General features: G+C 40.2%; 1 protein-coding gene across 1 annotated transcript in view; it reads right to left on the minus strand.

Moving 5' to 3' along the window:
* Window positions 1–20,996, minus strand: part of LOC138983553 (receptor for retinol uptake stra6-like) — a 61,931-nt gene extending 40,935 nt beyond the window's left edge. Inside the window, exons 1-3 of the mRNA XM_070356823.1 lie at window positions 20,318–20,996; window positions 15,684–15,801; window positions 1,697–1,751 (exon numbers count right to left, since the gene is read on the minus strand). Coding sequence (XP_070212924.1) covers window positions 1,697–1,751; window positions 15,684–15,760 — 132 coding nt within the window. The 5' untranslated portion in view covers window positions 15,761–15,801; window positions 20,318–20,996. The remainder of the gene's footprint in view (window positions 1–1,696; window positions 1,752–15,683; window positions 15,802–20,317) is intronic.
* Between the last annotated feature and the right edge of the window lie 1,322 nt (window positions 20,997–22,318).

Raw genomic sequence — 22,318 nt, forward strand, 5'->3', positions numbered from 1 at the left:
CGCCAGTCTGAGAAAAACTGTTATTACTTGTAATGGTCGATGACCGGACTATAACGACTTACCGCCGGTATGAGACAAAACTGATAGTACTTGTAATGGTCGATGACCGGACTATAACATCTTACCGCCAGTCTGAGAAAAACTGTTATTACTTGTAATGGTCGATGGCCGGACTATAACAACTTACCGCCAGTCTGAGAAAAACTGTTATTACTTGTAATGGTCGATGACCGGACTATAACGACTTACCGCCGGTATGAGACTATACTGATAGTAGGGGAAGGGCCCCTAATATGGACCACTTTTTGTTTATTGCTGATAACTAGCTTGTTTTCTTGCGAAGAAGTTTCATTTTGTGGTTGGTAGTCCTTCTCTCTTAGTTGAACAGTTAGGCCTAATTAGAGTGAAATAGCTTTGATAGACCTTCAGCGAAAATTAAATACAGAAAAAATCACAAATGGTCCATATTAGGAGCCTGGGCGCCCAATATGGACCAGTGAAGCGGCCTTCACGAATCACTGTAAAAAGCCCCCTATACTTCAAAATAACATGATACAACTTAGTGTGCAAGTCAGACTAATTCAAATATGCTTTAGATTTAGCTGTTTCGGGTTGATGAGAGCATTATTTGAAGCACACCAGGAAACTGAAGAAGCTTATCAAAAACAGAGTGAAAATAAGTGAAATTATCAACTTCCACAAAAAAAAGACTATTTGTTATATTTTTTTTAAATCTCGAGGGCTAGTTATAGGTTATTTTCAGCAAGCTTCTTAATGAATTAATTAAAATTGCCTTTAGTTTTTATTTTCTTCGATTTGTTGAAGGTGGTCCATATTAGGGGACTCACACATACTTTGAGGTTTTGCTATTATTTTTTGTTTGCAGTAGAAACTCGGGGTACACACTGTTAAAATGTAACAAATACTGCCTTAGCTGTCATATATAGCCATTTTTGTGTTATGAAAGCTTTGGCTGTGGACAGAAACGAGTCTGTTTTAGGCGGCAAAATCAGAGTGAACGCTGCCAAAAGTGAAAAAAAGCGAAAAAGCCTAACGGTTTTGAGGTTTGTGTTTCTGTAACTGTTTTGACATGTGCAACTCATCCAGAGAGGGTGAATAAAGCGAATGAAATTGTTTTGAGTGCTCTAGCGGTTAGTTTGTCAGAACAGGAGGTGGTCCATATTAGGAGCCGGTCCATATTAGGAGCCTTTCCCCTACTTGTAATGGTCGATGACCGGACAACTCAACTCAACTCAACTCAACTCAAATTTTATTGGCTTCAATTTTCATAGAAGAATTTGTCTTGCGCTTGGGAGAAAGTAAGAGTATAACATATAAAAACAGCATTCATATCACATTTCATGTATCACACACAGTAATCACTTGTTTCAGCCTACAATTATCACATTTGTACCTGTATCATACATGCAAATAAATAGTATCACATTTCCACGTATCACACACAATATATACATTACATAACATAGGCTACAGCAAGCTTCCATCTCCCGCGCCCCCCCCCCCCCTCCCACACATACATATCCTCGCACGTGCGTCGACTCCATACAAATGACATCATCAGTCCATTAACTAAAATGCACAATGACTAGTAGTGGGTACATGATACTTAATACGTGCTCAACTAGACCTGCTAACTAAAATAATAACAGAAACAAAAACGACTATAACGACTTACCGCCGGTATGAGACAAAACTGATAGTACTTGTAATGGTCGATGGCCGATGTGCACCTGCAGACATAACAGTCAAGGTAAACCAGGTAACAACAGTCAAGGTAAACCAGGTAACAACAGTCAAGGTAAACCAGGTAACAACAGTGAAGGTAAACCAGGAAACAACAGTGAAGGTAAACCAGGAAACAACAGGTAACAACAGGTAACAACAGGTAACAACAGTCAAGGTAAACCAGGTAACAACAGTGAAGGTAAACCAGGAAACAACAGGTAAGAGCAAGTCGCTAGAAGCGTGATTAAAACATTTAGTCAATATGTCGGCCTGAAGTGCCGACACTAGAGACAATATCGAAAGTATAACAAGTATATAGAAAAAGGAAAAAAAGAAAGAGAAAGGGATAAAAAGAAAGAGAAAGGGAGAGAGAGAGAGAGAGAGAGAGAGAGAGAGAGAGAGAGAGAGAGAGAGAGAGAGAGAGAGAGAGAGAGTTTGAGAGAGAGAGAGTGAGAGAAAGAGAGTAAGAGAGAGAGACAGACAGAGAGAGAGATAAAGAGAGAGAGAGAGAGAGAGAGAGAGAGAGAGCGAGAGAGATTCAGATTCGGATTCGGATTCGGATGGTTTATTCACATAGGCCATTGCCCCTAGTGAAGGGGTGTGAACAAAAGCAAAAACATTGAATCATTTTTACATTCAGTAGACTCAAAACAGTGTATGTTTTTCTCAAAAGTGGATAACAGATACATCAATGCAGACATCTATATACAAAATTACGATAACAGTGTTTCTCGTATCTTAAATGCTTTATACAAATATAAACATAAATCACGTACAGATTTTTCATGTGTTGAAGCTAAAAGAAGGCTGAGTCGAAAAGCACTTGGTTGCCTGTAATATTTCACTGGGATGAATTTTTCTCTCAATTTATGGAAGTATGGACAGACAAGAACAAAATGGACTTCATTTTCCAGTTTATCTTTACAAAAGGGACACATGTAATTATTAACATCATAAACTTTTTTGTAACGATGAGTGTGAACGGCAATTTCAGAGATCCCTAACCTAAACCTTATCATCATGAATCTTAAATGTCTGTCAATATTGAACAAAAGGTAAGGTTTGATCTCAGGAACAGTACAAAATGTTCTATACACAGAAAATCTTTCACTATTTTGAATATGAAACTCCCAGTCTTGCCATCTGCATGCAATTAATCTATCTTTCAAAACATACAAAAACTTGTTTTCGTCAACAACACCTTGATTCAACCACACAAAACCATATCCTAAGAGAGCGAGAGAGAGCTAGAGAGAGAGAAAGTGAGAGAATGACAATGACAATGACAATGACAAATCTTTATTTTTCGAGGGTGACAAGAATAAGCATAGGTATGCTTTTTTGCATCTGGCCCTCGCCCTAAAGAGGGACTAAACTATTTTACTATAACTATGACTAGGGAAAAAAAGGTTACATAAAAACATTAATGGTAGAACATATAAGTTTATGTACATGAAGCGCATTATGTAGAAGCATTGTAGATCATAAGGTAGTGTTCAAAATTGGGTGTAAAGCAATGAAGATAAACGGAAAGTAACCCAACAATACATTAGCTCAGCAAAACAATGTATTACAGAGCCAAATCTTCGTGATTTTGTCACAATAAACCATAATTCCGATAATGAACAACTGTATACAAAGAAAACATACCAATCAAGTTTATTTGTTCATAGAGTTCATTAAATGGAAAGAATATTTGGTTCTAAAAGAATCTGTGTTGGTGGATTGCCGCAGGGCGTCCGGAAGAGCGTTCCAGAGGCTGCTTCCTGAATAAACAAGACTTGATTTAAATAGGTCTATCCTAGGAAGAGGAGTGTTTAGTTTTATAAAGTGGTGCGAATTCTTCAAGGAGAACTTTGAACAAATGGTTTCGGATGCATTTTCTGTCATAATTGTATGCATCATTATTCCTTTGTTGTAATTCATTCTTGACTTCAGAGGTAGGACCCCTATGTTGATGTAGTCTGAGTCGGTGAGAGTAGTCTGTTTGAGTAATACTACTTTTAGCGCTCTTTTGTGTAATCTGCTGAGTAGCTTTAGGGAATTATCACTTGCAGAGTCCCATAGAGTGGATGCATAATCAATAAGAGACTGAATATGAGCAGTGAAAAATAACTTCCTGGCTTGACAATTAAGGAAGTGTTTAATTCTAGATAAGAGGTACACTTTCTTTGACACTAATTTACTAAGTTGTTCAATGTGAGTTGACCAAGACAGGTTGTTATCGATGTGGACACCTAGAACTTTGTGATGGTCGACTTTTTCCACTATATTGCCGTCAATCATTAAATCGGGACCAGTTGAGGTAAAATTCTGTCGTTTTTGTCTAGTTGTAATTATCATATATTTGGTTTTCTTTGGGTTAAGAGACATGTGATTTAGGTCAGTCCATTCTGTCAGCTGGTTTAGACTTCCTTGGAGGGATTCTGATAAGCGAGTTAAATTTTTGTTACTGGAGTGAATTGTGGTATCATCTGCAAAAAGTTCACATAAATGTTGAATATAAAGGGGGAGGTCATTAACATATATTGAGAAGAGCAGAGGTCCTAATACCGATCATTGTGGTACACCGTAATCTACAGCTTGCATGCTCGATGCTCTAGTGTTTGTAAGAACTGTCTGTTGTCTGTCAGAGAGGAATGAACTAACAAGATTGATAGCATCATATCCGACGCCATACAAACCGAATTTTCTAAGCAATAATGTGTGATCAATTACGTCAAAGGCTTTTGCAAAGTCTACGAAAATGGCACCACAGAATTCATTATCGTTTATTTTGTCCAACCACTGATCAACAAGAGAGATTAAGGCAGTGTGGCAGGAATGCTTAGCTCTAAATCCTGATTGTTTAGGATGGAATAAGTTGTTTTGGTTGAAATGTGTTAGGATGTGTTTGTTGATATGCTTTTCCAGTGGTTTTGATAACACAGACAAAATGGAAATTGGCCTATAATTTGAGGGGTCTCTTTTGTCACCTGATTTAAACAGAGGAATGACTTTAGCCTGTTTCAGGGCGACTGGAAAATATTTTTTGTCTAAACAGAGATTGTAAATGTAGGTAAGTGTTTCAGAAATTACGGGGGCTGACAATTTAAGAATCCTACCATCAAGCCCATCGAGCCCCCGGGTGCCTGTTTGCTTGAGGTGTGTAAGTGCGTGAAAAACTTCAGGTACTGTAAGAAGGGGAATTTTTGCTTGACATGAAATTTGTTTTGATTTGCAAAATTCTTCTAAAACTTTCAAATCATTTAATTTGGACTTGTCATTTTTAATCACATTTTCAGCAATTTTGGAAAAATGTGTGTTAAAAGCATCGGGAGATATGTCCTTGATACAACTCGGAGAGAGAGAGCTAGAGAGAGAGTAAGTAAGAGAGAGAGAGAGACAGAGAGAGAGATAAAGAGAGAGACAGAGAGAGACAGAGAGAGAGCGAGAGAGAGCTAGAGAGAAAGAGAGAGAGTGAGAGAGTAAGAGAGACAGAGACAGAGAGAGAGAGAGAGAGAGAGAGAGGGAGAGAGAGAGAAGAGAGAGAGAGAGAGAGATAACTGAACTGAACTGAACTGAACTGAACTTTATTTCACACGAATACAGATTTAAGGCTGGGACTTTTCTTACAATCTGTCCTTGGGAAGACAAATACACAAAACAACAACTAATCGAGAGAATCTGGAATAGAGAGAGAGCGAGATAGAGAGTTGGGAAATCATTACTTTTTTCTCGGAAGGTTAAAGGCTTGGCTGCGCGCGCACAAACACACACACACGCAGGCGTTCGACGACACAACGATCATCGAGTCCAACAATCCCTTGCACAGCACCGTCATCGAGACGTCATCGCCAGGCTGCAGCAACATGGACACAGGGGCAGTGAAGGAAGGACTCCGCGAAGCCCTTTCTGACCCAGCGATCATACAACTGCTCACCGAGGCTGTTGTGGCCCCTCTAATGGCACATATAAAGATCCTGCGCGAGACTGTTTCCCAGAAGGACAGGGAGATCGGCGACCTTCACGCCAGGGTAGACTCACTGGAGCAGTACTCTAGAAGGAATTCCGTGAGGATCAGTGGCAAGTGAAGGAAAACGAATCCACCGATGACATCGTAAAGAAACTCAGCGCCGAAATAGGAGTGAGGGTGACAGACGAGATGATCGACCGGCCCCATCGGGTCGGTAGGCCCGACCAGCAAGAGCGAGCGATCCTGGTCAAGTTTACGTCTTATCGTCATAAGAGATCGCTGATGGCAGCACGTCGGCTGTTAAAGAAGAAGACCGCAACGAGCCTTGGATTCTCTCCATCCCGTCCCCGTTCGGCGGCAGAGGCTGTGTCAGGGCCAGCTGGCGGAATCTTCATTAATGACGACCTGACCCGGCAACGCGCCAGAGCCCGCCGCCTGAAGGGGGACGCCAGAGCCCGCCGCCTGAAGGGGGAAAAGCGGATCCAGGACACTTGGGTCTGGGATGGGGACATTTTCGTCAAAAAAAATTATTCCGTCTCAAGAATTACCACAGAGTCAGAGCTGGACAAGCTGCAGTAATGGAACATCGTAATGGTATGTCTGTTGTCCTGTACATCATGTGCCTGTGGGAATCCCCCTCGTGTGACACCCGAATAGTTAAACCTCGCAGAAATCGTGGGATTCTACCACGCCCGAACTGCACTGTGTCGGACACTCGAACTTGTGTGAGACAGCATCAATTAGGACGCTCACCTCAGTGAAAGAACGTGAATGTTCACTTCAACCCTGGCCAAACACCACGTGTGTGTGTGTGTGTGTGTGTGTGTGTGTGTGTGTGTGTGTGTGTGTAGAGTGTGTGTGTCAGTGTGTGTGTGTATGTCAGTGTGTGTGTCAGTGTGTGTGTCAGTGTGTATGTCAGTGTGTGTGTCAGTGTGTGTGTCGGTGTCTGTGCCTGTGTCTGCTTGGTTGTGTGTGCCTGTGTCTATGCAATGACGTGCTTTAGGATCATGTTTTGCAGACCCGTGCAACATTCTCGCATTCAATACCTACCCGTTGGCCCTTGTCTTTTTGCATCTGTGCTAGTTGTTATGACTCGGTATTGCTCAACTCAAGTAATAGTAGCGAAGGAAACAATCTTGTTATGATTGATTTGCATGACATCTGAACTGTGAAACGCCATCCTGTTTTGTCTTGTTTTTGTTGCCGATGTTTTTTTTGTGTTTTTTTGCAGCCAACGCTCGAACAAGCTAGCTCAGAGGCAGACCTTGTCCAAAAAGTGTTTCTTGGAAAGACCCGCATGATGTATCATTCTTCCTTGTATATTGCCCGCATTATGCTTTATATAATGCAGAACCCCTCTGTTAAAGTGTGTGTGTGTGTGTGTGTGTGTGTGTGTGTGTGTGTGTGTGCGGCTGTGTGATTGTGTGGCTAAGACTGTGGGCAACAGTGTGAACTGTGTGTGTAGCTGTGTGTACCGACCATGCGCCGGTGTACTGTGTGGCTGTGTAGCTAAGACTGTTGGCGTCATGTGAACTGTGTGTGTGACTGTGTGTACCGACAGTGCGCAGTGCACAGTACGTAGGTGACCATATTATGCTAGTAGTGCTTGTGCCTGCGCGCGAGTGGACGCGTTCGAGTCGATGTGTGTATGTATCCCGACATACCCTGTCGTTATTGCATGTTAACATGCTAAATCATGATTAGCTCCGGACAATGCATTCCCCTGATTTTTTATACAGTACTTAGAGTATCACAAGAAAAATGTTCATTCAAAATGAACAGCGTCGATGCAATGTCCACCAAAGATTTATTTTGGGAAGTGTTAAAGGTTAGGGTCAAAAGTTAATGAATTGCATGTTGTGCTGGATATATAAATTGTTTATTTCAGTCAATGCTTGATTCATAAGTACATTTTTCAGCATGGTGCATCTACAGGAGGGTGCTCCAACAATGATGCATAGTGCCAACATTTAGCGCAAACTTTTCACAACAGTGCATTATTACCACAAAGCGCATACAGCGATTATATAGTAGCAAGTTGCACTAAACATTTGAACAAAATGCATTTTGTTCAAATGTTAACAGCACAGCACCAAGTTTTGCATAAGTGCACAACAGCACTGACCATTTCACAAAAGTGCATTACAGCTGTGACAATTTTACAAAAGTGCATTGACCATTTCAGGCAGATGGCTAACATGCAGATTTCGCTTTTGTCTGTCTTTCTTTGAAAAGTAGGCATGTTCAAGATTGATGAAGTCATGAGCAATTGGGTTAGATGACAGAAAAGATTCAAAAACGTCAGATTCAGTTAGATGACAGAAAAGATTCAAAAACGTCAGATTCAGTGTTTTGGGCACTGTTGAACAGGAACATTCTCTCCTGTTCAACAAATGTGGGTTCAATTCAAAAGCAACATTGTCACAGATAGGCTAGTGTTACATTTCTGTAAAGTTTCAAAAACATCTTCCATGTTTTGGTTACTGTTGAACAGAGGCATATTTTCCTGTTCAAAAAAGTCTGACACAAATTGTCGTAGTTGTGGGTTAAGGTTCGATCTATACTGTCCTTCAAACGAGTCGTAGAACCGTCATTGTCACAGATAGTGTTACATTTCTGTTTTACATTCAAACATTCAAACGAGTCGTAGAAGTAGTAGCGCTTAGAGCAAGCCTTTTTAACGAAAGTTTTTGATTTAGCGCTATATAAATGTTCTTATTATTATTATTATTATTAGTAGTACATTTGCGTTTGGTTGTTTTTTCTTTTAGATTCCTGTCACTCATACTAGCAGTATTGATTGAGGTACATAAATCTGTTGATGTACAGGGATGACTTGTTTGTAATGAATCCTTGTTTCCTCCACATTGAGTTTGCATTGCAGTTGGACAGAAATGAACAGGTGTTAATTGATAAACACATTGATAATGGCTTTTGAGAAAATCAATCAATTCTGCAAAGGAATTAACTTGATGACATCAAAACTGCAGCGCCATTTGAAGAATGGTTACCATTTCTGTTTCTTTGATGGGAATCAAACAAATAAAAACATTGACTATCCAAGTTACCATGAATGGCAATAGTTGACTCCTGAAAAGTAGCAAGGATATAATTTGAGACGATAAACGCCTGATGCAATCCCTCCTCAAGGTCAGTCAACTCAAAACCTTCATCATTCGCAACATCAGTAGGCAACACAGCGGGATTCGTATGTCCAGAAATCATGTCAAAAAAATATTACATTTCAAAAGCATGTCCAACCACAGTTGTTGGCAAGTGTTCGTGTCCGAAGTAGCCTTCAGTGTGTGTATATGTATTCATGTGACAGAGAACGTGACCTCATTGTTCAATCCTCTCTCTCTCTTCTTTCTCATTCGAACGCACACACGCAAGAACGTAGCCTACGCACGCATGCACGCGCACGCACACACACACACACACACACACACACACACACACACACCCCGCTGACGCACACGGCAAACCACGCACACACACACTGACTGTCGGCAAGCATCTCTTTTTGTTTTCTTTACCTTTGTTTATTGTGTTTTCGATATTTGTGTTTATTTTTTGCTTGACTTATCTGTTTTATTTTAATGTTTGCTATCCACATCGTGTGATAAATGTTTCTTCTCAGTCTCCGAGTCAGTTTAGTTTCTGCACGCCGCTTTGGTACTCCTTGTTTTTCTTTCTGGTGTATTGTGCGCGACTGATTTGCGGATTTATGTTTATTCCTTTCATATGCAGTTGAAGTGTTGTGGGTGTTATTGTCTGTATATGCTATGTTGCGTCTGTGTATGCCTACAAGAATTTTGGGTGTAATGTGCCTGTGGTCTGCTCGCAGTCGAGCACAGAAAACATGGCGGCGCCCTGCAGGCAAATTCGTGGAAAGTCTTCCCGACCGCAGATACCAGCGTCGTCCGCGACGCTGGAATTACCACTGAACGCTGCATCTTGTTGGCTCTCTAATACGAAATATTGTAAAGCTCAGCTGTTTCTCCCTGTCTGTTGCGACACAAGTTTAATTCCCTCTACCTTGGAAAAAAACAAACAGATACACTCGATGACAAGTACTTTACTTACAGAGCCACCCTTTCGATTCCTCATAGAAACCAGCTCTTCAAAGCTAACTCTGTACATATGTTTCGACTTTTTGTTTGTTTCATACCTCCCCTTAGCAACCACTGTCTTTCTTTATTTGGTGTTTAACGTCGTTTTCAACCACGAAGGTTATCACGCCGTGGATGGTGGCACGCCTAGTTTTGTCCACCGCAGGAACAACACCCAATTCGTTCCCCCGCACGCGGAAGCAAAATTGTTATCTCGCAAAGGAATTGCCCTGTGAAGGTACGTTGTGGCAAATCACATTATTAAGTATAGATATTCTAAAGCAGAATTGCCTAGGCTATATGTATAATATGTAATTTATGTCTTGTTGTGTACTCGTGAACAGTGGCGTTCGATTTTCTGCCGAAGTCCGTGAAAATTATACAGAGAGGTCTCAATTTCGTACAAATTAACCTAGAACTACCATTTAAAGCACTATTTTAATACTCACAGTTTAATCTTTGATACCTTGCAGCCTTGTATGCGCGTTTTTGGGCACCAGCATCGTGGATAAGCTGCTCTAATCTAGCGTTATTTTGTGGTACTCGATTCTCAGTGGGTAAGGTCCCCCGCAGACACCAGATAAGGTCCCCCGCATTTTTGACCAAGCTGCGGGGGATCTTACCCCGTCAAATTTTACTGTTGATCTTTGAACCGATCGTGAGTCTAAACTAAGGTAAGCTTAAACTTAAAAATGAAGAGCAGTATCCACAAGTAGTTTGACTTTGACCAGCAAAAAAATTTAAGCCCTTCTGTTGACCGTGCTTTGTGTTATTTCATCATTTTTAACGTGGGAGACAGTATTTCTGACTTGTCTTGATGACATTTCTTCTCTTATGTAGTACACGAGAGTGTAAATGGTAAGACAACTAGCTGATCCAATGCAAAATAAAGTACCGAACAGTATGATATAACTTCAATACTAGAAAGTCTGGTTATCTACTATTTTAAGGCATTAATTTGGAGACACCTACCATGTTGTTCGTCTTGCGGGGGAACGAATTGGGTGTTGTTCCTGCGGTGGAAAAAACTAGGCGTGCCACCATCCACGGCGTGGTTATATCGCGACGGGGAAAGGGGGGAGATGGGACAGAGCCACTTGTCAATTGTTTCTTGTTCACAAAAGCACTAATCAAAAATTTGCTCCAGGGGCTTGCAACGTAGTACAATGTATTACCTTACTGGGAGAATGCAAGTTTCCAGTACAAAGGACTTAACATTTCTTACATACTGCTTGACTAAAATCTTTACAAAAATTGACCCTTTTCTATACAAAGAAACACTTAACAAGGGTAAAAAGAGAAACAGAATCCGTTAGTCGCCTCTTACGACATGCTGGGGAGCATCGGGTAAATTCTTCCCCCTAACCCGCGGGGGGTCTTAGCAACCACGACTCCTGTCATTCTTTTTCTCTCTCATCGAAGCGCGAGATGCACCCAAAAGACATGTACATACACCCTTTTCTTGGCTATTCTACTGTTTTCAGTTCTGCTAGGAAATGTCATTTAGTTTAAGTTTGTACAGAGCCAGAGTTGGGTGCTTTTATGGAAGGGCAGTGGTTCTTTGTCATTTTTGTGTAAAAATACTGTACTACCATTTTTGATCCTGTTGTTCTGTAAATGTTCCAACCGTGTCACGCTATCGTTGTGTACTTTCTTATTTTTTGCCAGCTCTCTTTGTGCTAAGAAACGTGGAACTGAACGTCTTGTTAGCAGAGATATTTATGATAAAGACATTTAAGAATAATTATGTAGATAAACTGTTCGCCCGGACATCCCTTTATTTAGCCGGTGATGTTGAGAAAAATCCAGGCCCAGATGAAAATAAGGTCACTGTGGTACACATTAACGTTAGAAGCTTAAGGAATAAAATTGATTTGTTACAACCTGAAGTTCAGCAGCATGATATTTTGACACTTTCTGAGACATGGTTGTCACCTGCAGATTATAATTCCTCTTTAAGTATACCTAATTTTAATCCTCCTGTACGCCTCGACCGTCCAGGTGATCCTCATGGAGGCGTGGCCATTTACGTTAAGAATTATTTATACTGTAAACCCCGACCTGATCTCCAAGTTGATGGTCTTGAAGCAGTCTGGATTGAGACAAAGTTGGGCCACGAAGGCATTTTGATTGGCTCATTCTATCGCCCACCCAATGCAAATATTCATTATTGGGATTTGATTGATGAAAATTTAAGGCGAGTGAATAACCAGTTTTTGAGATTGGTGATTTTGGGCGATTTCAACGTCGACATCCTGAACTCTCCATCGCGGAACTTTTTGAATATTTTACATGCGCACCAGCTCTGTCAACTTGTGAATACGCCGACACGTGTAACAGCCACCACAAGTACATGTATCGACCTCATAATTACCCAGACTCCTCAGTTGATTAACTGCTTAAGATATTATAAGTATAAGTTATGCAGAAATAGTTTGGAAATAATGTATACATCTTTTATTCAGCCACATTTCGATTACGCTGATGTGTTATGGGACAATTGTACCGAAGTCTTATCAAAAACACTTGAAAAATTACACCTTGAAGCATTACGTGTTATAAATGGCGGTGTGCGGGGAACAAGCCATGATAAGATTTACAATCAAAGTGGTTTGTGTAGTTTAAAGGAACGCCGAAAACGACATAAATTAATTTTATTTCACAAAATGGTTCATGGTAAATGTCCACAATATTTAATTAACCTCTTCACTAAATCCCAACCACAGAAGACGACCATTCGAAAGATTCGTACCAGCACAAAAAGGACAGACATATTCTGAACATCCTTCATTCCATTCTCCACAGTTTTATGGAATAATTTGCCTGATGTGATTAAAACAACAAATTCAATAAGCGAGTTTAAGCTTTATTTACAAAGTCCTGATCATAGTGTACCAGCTTATTATTATTTTGGAAAACGACAGACAGAAGTTCAACACTGCAGAATGCGTTTAAATATTAGTAACCTTAATTCAGGCTTGTGTAAACGCCATCTAAAAGATAACGCACAGTGTGTTTGCGGTGATCCAAATGAAACAGCCGAACATTATTTATTAAACTGCACTTTGTATGCAGATGCTCGTCTGACAACAATCAATTCGTTGCCTGTTCACTTCAGACGCGTGGAAATATTATTAAAAGGTAGCGATCAATATTCTGTTCGTAATAACATATTGATATTTGAGTCTGTCCAATCGTTTATTGTTAAATCTGGTCGACTGATTTGATGGATGTGTTCACGCATTGATAGTGTATTATGAGTGGGCAGGCGTATGTGTACCTCCACACTGCCTCTCTCTGTGTTATCGTATTTGATTACATAAGCAGCGTATAAGTAATGATTATTATCGTTTGTCTCGTATTTTATATCTTAACGAATTACTGCCTTCCATAACAATTTTTTACATTTTCTTGAATTTACATGTTGCATGTCTTAGACTTGATGCTCTCTTCCTATGCGCTTTCGTCCTAGTCTCTCCTTGTGGCTTCCCCCTCCCCGGCCCCTCCCTTTTCTTTTTTATCTTCTGTAGATTCTTTTGTTCCTATTTAGCTCCCCATCCCCATTCTTTCAATTTGTTCTTCTGGTTTATTGTTGTTATGCCCACCATTACGAAAATGTGTGTAATTTAGTATTGTTCTGGTCACGTGATACAAGCATTTGCTTGAGTGCGTGTCCTAGCTGTGTGTTCATGCGAAGAAATTCTGAATAAAATTTTGTTTAAACCAAACACACACACACACACACACACACACACACAAACACACACACACATTCACACACTCGCACACACACACACACACACACACACACACACTCACACACACACACACACACACACACACTCACACACACACACACACACACACACACACACATACAATAATAATAAGTAATAATTACTGGAATAAGTGAACCATTGCATAAAAAAGGAGATCCAATGAATCCGAGTAACTATAGAGGAATCACTCTTAGTAGTAATTTGGGAAAATTGTTTTGTAAAATCATAAATTCAAGAATCAACAACTGTTTAGAAAAAAATAATATTTTGATAAAAGAACAAGCTGGGTTTCGAAAAGGATACCGAACGATGGATCAAATATTCATTCTGAAGAAAATTGTAGACGATATTATCGATACTAAAAATGGTAGATTATATGGATGTTTCGTAGATTTTCAAAACGCTTTTGATAACGTTTGGCATGATGCATTTTTACTTAAGATATACAAAACCGGCAAAAGAGGTAAATGCTACAATATAATCAAAAACATGTATATTAATACAAAGATATGCACACAAATGCAAGGTGGATATTCACCAGATGTATTGGTTAAAAAAGGAGTACATCAAGGAAATACATGAAGCCCAACTCTTTTTAATATTTTCATTAATTATATAACTGATGGAATGCCTGACGTTGATTCGCCATACATTAACCAGAAAACAAAAATATCGTGTCTACTGTATGCAGATGATCTAGTACTTCTTTCAAAATCAAAAATAGGATTACAAAATAAGTTAGATTATCTAAATAACTATTGCCTACAGTGGGGTTTGAAAATTAACATAGAAAAAACAAAAATTATAGTATTTTGTCATATAAATCCAAAAATGCACACAATATTTAAATGTGGAACTGATGTAATCAAAGTAACAGATCAATATAAATATTTAGGGGTCATATTCCACAAGAATGGAAATTTTGATACAGCTCAAGATCATTTAAGTAAACAAGGTAATAAAGCAGCCCATTCCCTCCGCAGAATTTTCAACAATCAAAACGTGCAAATAGACACAATGATACATTTATTTGATTCACTTGTAAATCCGATATTAACATATGGCGCTGAAATCTGGTATCCGTTTACGTTTAATAATAAAATAAAACAAACAAATACTGATCATTTCTTTGGATCATGTTTATCTAGCAAAAATCCTAATGAATTTGTTTATATCAAATTTTGTTGATTCCTTCTTGGAGTTCATAGAAAAGCTATGGGGATACCTGTACTGGGTGAATTAGCAAGGTTCCCTTTAGGATTAAAAATGTTATCACAAACAATAGCATTCTGGGCGCATATTCTAGACTCCAAACAAGATTCGTATATACATCAATTATATGACTCAATGTTGCACCATTCGACAGAAACGCCATGGCTACAATTTGTTAGACAATCTCTTTGTAACTTAGGTTTTAGTCACGTTTGGCATAACCAATCTACATTAAATGTACACAAATTAAAGTTTGCCATTGACAAAAAACAGCAAGAGGAATATATAAGATACTGGACAAAAGAAAAATCAGATACATATTCCAGACTTAAGTTTTATTCTATGATCAGTAAATCTTACGAAATGCAATCATACTTAATACAAATTAAGAATAATAAACACAGAAAGATGTTAAGCAGATTGAGGACTAGCACACATTGTCTATAAATTGAAAGTGGAAGACATCAGAATATCCCTAAAGAAAATCGTCTTTGTATTGAATGCAATGTCATAGAAGATGAAATACATTTTCTAGATAAATGCAATAAATATGTTAAATTAAGGGATGAATTTAAAGAAGATGCTTCACATATCAATATGAAATATGCTAACAAAAATCCAAGTAACTTATTTTTAGAAGACGAAGTTCAAGTTCGTCTTGGCAAATTTGTTACGGATTGTTTTAGCATTGTATAATGCATTATTTGTTGTTTGTTGTGTCAATAACTTTACTGGTTCATGACAATAAACTTTATTCTATTCTATTTTATTCTATAGATACATACGCACACACCCACACACACACACAAACACAAACACACACACACACGCACACACACACACACACACACACACACACACACAGTAGAATCAACTCACGGGGCAGTGCTGGTTTGGTTGTTGCGACTGTCGGCATTAACAAATTTCTGCAAGTTGTTGATGAACAACGTCTCCATCTTGTGCCGCTCAGTCTCTCTCCTCTTGCCAAGGTCCTTACCTGACACAGAGCACAGCGATACAAATCGAGCGACGAAACTTGTTTTGTTCGACAACAGAGAGAGAGAGAGATATATATGTATAGCAACAGTCGTCGGTCAGCAGTCGTTCTCAGTCGGAGACGTCGGAATCGGGTCACTTGTATGCACACTAGCAGGTCAAGTTGCTTCTGTTGTCTCTGTATGTCAGCCCTAAAGAGTCAATGTCAGACTAGTAGCAAAGGCAGAGAGTCGGTACGAAGCCGAGACGAATGTTCCATGGGGGACTGATTCCGTCGATTGAATGACGTACGTTGACATCGGAATTTGTCCAGGTATGAAATTCCGGTTGACCGTTTCCCCTTTCTCTGTTTCCCCTTTCATTATTGTCCCTCTATCCGTTTCCCCTTTCAACATTTTCCTTTTCTTCGTTTCCCCGTTCATCATTTCCCTTTTCTTCGTTTCCCCTTTCATCATTTCCCTTTTTTCTGTTTTCCCTTTCATTATTTCCCCTTTCTCTGGTTTCCCTTTCATCATTTCCCTTTTTTCTGTTTCCCCTCTCATCATTTCCCCTCTATCGATTTCCCCTCTCATCATTTCCTTTTTACATTTAGTCAAGTTTTGACTAAATGTTTTAACATAGAGGGGGAATCGAGACAAGGGTCATGGTGTATGTGTGTGTATGTGTGTATGTGTGTGTGTGTGTGTGTGTGTGTGTGTGTGTGTGTGTGTGTGTGTCTGTCTGTCTGTGCGTGTGTGTGTGTAGAGCGATTCAAAGTAAACTACTGGACCGATCTTTATGAAATTTGACATGAGAGTTCCTGGGTATGATATCCCCAGACATTTTTTTTCATTTTGTCGATAAATATCTTTGATGACGTCATATCTAGCTTTTTGTAAAAGTTGAGGCGGCACTGTCACCCCCTCATTTTTTAATCAAATTGATTGAAATTTTTGTAAAGCAATCTTCGACGAAGGCCGGACTTCGCTATTGCATTTCAGCTTGGTGGCTTAAACATTATATAATGACTTTGGTCATTAAAAATCTGAAAATTGTAATTAAAATAATTTTTTTATAAAACGATCCAAAACTACGTTTATCTTATTCTTCATCATTTTCTGATTCCAAAAACATATAAATATGTTATATTCAGATTAATAACAAGCTCAGTCTGAAAATTAAAAATATAAAAATTATGATTAAAATTAAATGTCCAAAATCGATTTAAAAACAATTTCATCGTATTTCTTGTCCGTTCCTGATTCCAAAAACATATAGATATGATATGTTTGGATTAAAAACATGTTCAGAAGGTTAAAAAGAATAGAGATATAGAAAAGCGTGCTATCCTCCTCAGCGCAACCGCTACCGCGCTTTTCTGGATTGTTAATTTCACTGCTTTTGCCACGAGCGATGGACAGACGATGCTACGAGTGTACGGTCTTGCGGAAAAAATGCAATGCGTTTAGTTTCATTCTGTGAGTTCGACTGAGCTTGACTAAATGTTGTATTTTCGCCTTACGCGACTTGTTTTCTGTTTCCCCTCTCATCATTTCCCTTTTTACATTTAGTCAAGTTTTGACTAAATGTTTTAACGTAGAGGGTCGTGGTGTGTGTGTGTGTGTGTGTGTGTGTGTGTAGGTGTGTGAGTGTGTGTGTGTGTGTGTGTGTGTGTGTGTGTGTGTACCCCCGTTTCCACAGGTTTGGTTGCCTAAATCACCATAAGGCAACCATCCACACGTGGATGGCAACCTAAACTCTGGATGGGAACCTAATTGTGTGGATGGTCGCTTCATTTAACACCGTTAAATTTACTTTTTTGACGGAAAGAATGTCATAACAATGTTCAAAATGACATTCTTTCCGTCCTCTATAGGCGACGAAATAGGTCAAATTTTGTGCATTTTTTAGTGCAAAATTCTTCGATGCCGGAGCGAGTACTGCACCCAGTGCTGTTGTAGTGCAAGTGCACTAGGAAGGCACTACACCCAGTGCTGCCTCTTAGGTAACCATCCACACTTTAGGTATGTGTGTGTATGTGTGTGTCTGTCTGTCTGTCTGTCTGTCTGTGCGTGTGTGTGTGTAGAGCGATTCAGACTAAACTACTGGACCTATCTTTATGAAATTTGACATGAGAGTTCCTGGGAAAGATATCCCTCGGACGTTTTATTCTTTTTTTCGATAAATGTCTTTGATGACGTCATATCCGGCTTTTTGTAAAAGTTGAGGCGGCACTGTCACACCTTCATTTTTTCAATCAAATTGATTGAAATTTTGGCCAAGCAATCTTCGACAAATGCCAGACTTCGGTATTGCATTTCAGCTTGGTGGCTTAAAAATTTATTAATGACTTTGGTCATTAAAAATCTGAAAATTGTAAAAAAAAATAAAAAAATTATAAAACGATCCAAATTTACGTTCATCTTATTTCTCATCATTTCCTGATTCCAAAAACATATGAATATGTTATATTTGGATTAAAAACAAGCTCTGAAAATTAAAAATATAAAAATTATGATCAAAATTAAATTTTCGAAATCAATTTAAAAACATTTTCATCTTATTCCTTGTCGGTTCCTGATTCCAAAAACATATAGATATGATATGTTTGGATTAAAAACACGCTCAGAAAGTTAAAACGAAAAGAGGTACAGAAAAGCGTGCGCTATCCTTCTCAGCGCAACTACTACCCCGCTCTTCTTGTCAATTTCACTGCCTTTGCCACGAGCGGTGGACTGACGATGCTACGAGTATACGGTCTTGCTGAAAAATTGCATTGCGTTCAGTTTCATTCTGTGAGTTCAGCAGCTTGACTAAATGTTGTATTTTCGCCTTACGCGACGTGTTTCTGTTTCCCCTCTCATCATTTCCCTTTTTTCTGTTTCCCCTTTCATTATTTCCCCTTTCTCTGTTTTCCCTTTTATCATTTCCCCTTTCTCTGTTTCCCCTTTCATCATTTCCCTTTTCTCTGTGTTCCATTTCATCGTTTCCCCTTTTGTCAATTCCCTTTTCCCCTTTCATCATTTCCTCTTTCTCCGTATCCCCTTACGTCGATTCCCCTTTCTCCGTTTCCCCTTTCATCGTTTCCCCTTTCATCGCTTCGCTTTCTCCGTTTCCCCTTTCGTCAATTCCCCTTTCATCGTTTCCTCTTTTTCGTCGATTACCCTTTCTCCATTTCCCCTTCTCTGTTTTCCCTGTCATCATTTCCCCTTTCATTGTTTTCCCCTTTCACCGTTTCCCCTTTCATCATTTCCCCATTCTCCGTTTCCCCTTTCGTCGATTCCCTTTTCTCCGTTTCCCCTTCTCTGTTTCCCCTTTCATCATTTCCCCTTTCTTCGTTTCCCCTTTCCCTTTTTTCCCGTTTTCGCATGCCTTTACTGACTTATACACACCCTGCAGAGCCTTGTCATCACACCCTGCAGAGCCTTGTCATCACACCCAGCAGAGCCTTGTACATCTTTCCCTTTATGCCATATGTGCTTGGCGAGTCCTCAGTCAGAGCCCTCACTTTTCATGCAGTTTGTCAGGTGTAATGATCCTAATATAAAACCTATACCTGATGAATTTTCGCAAGTATCTACCCAAAACAATTATAACAATACCCATCTCAATCTAAACCCACAGATTTTGATGAGCTAACCTTGTTTTCTCTCAATGTCCTCAGAACACATGTCTGAGGTTGTGGTCCTCACATGGAGAGACGTTCAAGTATGAGTGTGTGTGTGTGTGTGTGTGTGTGTGTGTGTGTGTGTGTGTGCGCGCGTGTGTGTGTGTGTGTGTGTGTGTGTGTGAGTCTGTGACTTTGTTTCTGTCTGTCTGTGTCGTTACCTAATGCATATATATATATACATGACAATTGCCCCCCCCCCCTCCCCCCTCCGAACAAGTATCAAGTTATCTGTAATGGTCTGTGTGCGTGTGTCCGTGTCTTTGTTTCTGTCTGACTGCCTGTCAGTATGTCTGTGTGTCTGTCTGTGTCGTTAGCAAGTAATTATATATACATAAAAAGTGAGCCCCCTCCTCCCACGCGCGTCCGCCCTTGATTCACAAGATTTCACAACATGGCAATGACGCCGACGCTCGTCACGGGCGGTATAATCAGGCAGAGACATAAATAGATGTCTCTGATTCAGGTCTGCACAAAGACGCTCCATTATGTTTGTACAGTGCACAAGCGGGGACGGTGCAAGTAAATTCCCAAACAAGTAGGCCTTCACTCTGCATGGCACGGCACCGATCAGTGACCCTCTCTCCCGCACCCACTGCTGCGGCTCCTCCATACAGTGTTCAAGCACCTGTGCTAACCCCCCCCCCCCCCCCCCCCTCCGTTCCCCCTTACATCCCAGTCAGACTCACCTTACATTTTCACACGAGAAACCCACACACCAGACGTATTCTCTTGCTACTTACACATGCGCATGTACGCACACACGATCATATCTACGGGCAGACACACACACACACGTATACACACACACACATACACACACACGTATACACACACACACACACACACACGTCTTTCCCGTCACACCTACCTTGTTCAGTTGAAGCTCAATAGCATCATATTCCGTACAGCCAAGCAAAGAATGCCTTAGCTTTTTAGCCTTGATGACAAATTCTCACATACTGACACTTTACGACTTCACTCCACACTGAATACAAACACACACAGACACTGCCGACACCAGGCTTTCAACAGACAAGACGTGCCAGTGCTAGCTAATCCTCCTCTGAAACTCAAGGCTTGTTACCTTGTTGAATAAACTGGCACTCAGTTCATCTTGTTCTTGTCGCGTTTACGGGGTAGGTAACATTGAATTCCTTCTCTCTCATGTTCTCACTCGTCTCCGTCTCTGGTGATCAGCTAGTTGGCTACGGGGTTTTGTGCGGTACAGTTTGTGTTCGTTTTGGTGTTATGCAGCAATATTCGCTGTCTGGTTGTTATGCGGCAATATTCGCTGAGTGAAACACAGCGCCATGTCTCTCACAAACCATCCTGCACTGTACAATATCTGACACACATACACCGCACGGCACAGCTCATCACAACGCCTTGTTTCCTTGAAGTGATCGCTGCCACACGTTAGAATTACGTTCTATTTTCAGGTTTGAAACCCACGGGCCACGCACACATCATTGGCTTTAACTCTTACCAGTTCGGGGTTTTAGGGCATATTTTACAGTGCCACTGTATTCCATTCCAGGTACTGTCAGCTCAAGGCTGGCTCCAGTTAAAAATAACTGGCAAGAACCATTCCCCTCCCGCCTATTTACCCTTTCCTCCCCCATTTCCCTCCAACCCTCCCCATCCCAGTGGCACTAGAAATACGGTCAGACCACTCTTTGTTTGTCTATAGCAGTTAGCCTGGCCCGCTCTTGCTGTGTCTGATAATGCGGATCGATGAATGCCGCTGCTCAGCGCTCTTGAGAGATAACGAAGAGGGTAAAAGATGTGTACATAGATGGTGTGAAAGTTGAGCGAGTGACTGAATACAAATATCTCGGTACAGTCATTGACAACAAACTAAATTTCTCCTCAAACACTAAAGCTATCCACAAGAAGTGTCAGTCAAGAATCTACTGCTTACAAAAGCTCAGAAGTCTGAACATCAACAGCCGCATCCTCCAAACATTCTATACTTCATTCATTGAATCCATTCTCACTTTCTCTTTCATCTGCTGGTATGGAGGTCTGTGTGTGAAGAGTAAGAATGTGCTTGGGCGGGTGGTGAACACATGTGGTAAGATTGTGGGGGTGAGACAGGAAGGACTGACTGTGCTGTATGAACGACGTGTGGTGCGAAAGGCCCGCTGCATCATCCAGGATAGTAGTCATGTGCTCGCTCACCACTTTGAGGTCCTGCCCTCAGGACGTCGCCTCCGCACTCCCAGATTCCGCACGCTCAGAACTAAGAACAGTTTTATTCCAAAGTCAATTGGCTTTTTAAATAGGCCTAAGTTAATTAAAACTAGTATGTGTGCCGGTGAACATATGCACTGATTTCTGTGATGAATATTTTTTTTATATTTTTTTATGTGCACCCTTATGCTGAGTGTGATAACCCTCGAATGACTAGTCCTGTGATAAATATTGTTCAATGACATATCTAGTCCTGTGATAATGATAGTTTTTAGCGGTAAACTTTTAGCTAAAGCTGACGGCAATTAACCTATTTGGAATCATGTTACTATTCCTGTTAGTGTACATATGCGTGCGCGAGTGTAGTATGCTTCGTATGGTATTTTTATCTGTTGTCTTATTATTTGTTTTGTCTTTTAATGTGCACCACACTGAAATTTCTCTGTATGAGATAATAAAGTATTCGTATTCGTATTCGTAAACTGAGAAAGTTTACTGCAGGGTTCAAAGTGCGTGATAAGTGGCCAGTTTTGCCTTTCATGAACTGGTGTTGTCAGTGTGTTTTGCCAGGCATCTCTCAATAGTTATATATATTGCAATGCATGCCACAATTTACAAGACAGAAGAAAGGATAAATGAGAGAATTTGAAAAAACGGCAGAAGACAACACAGTAAA

Source organism: Littorina saxatilis, linkage group LG13 (genome assembly GCF_037325665.1).
Source record: "Littorina saxatilis isolate snail1 linkage group LG13, US_GU_Lsax_2.0, whole genome shotgun sequence".
NCBI classification, from domain to species: Eukaryota; Metazoa; Mollusca; class Gastropoda; order Littorinimorpha; family Littorinidae; genus Littorina; species Littorina saxatilis.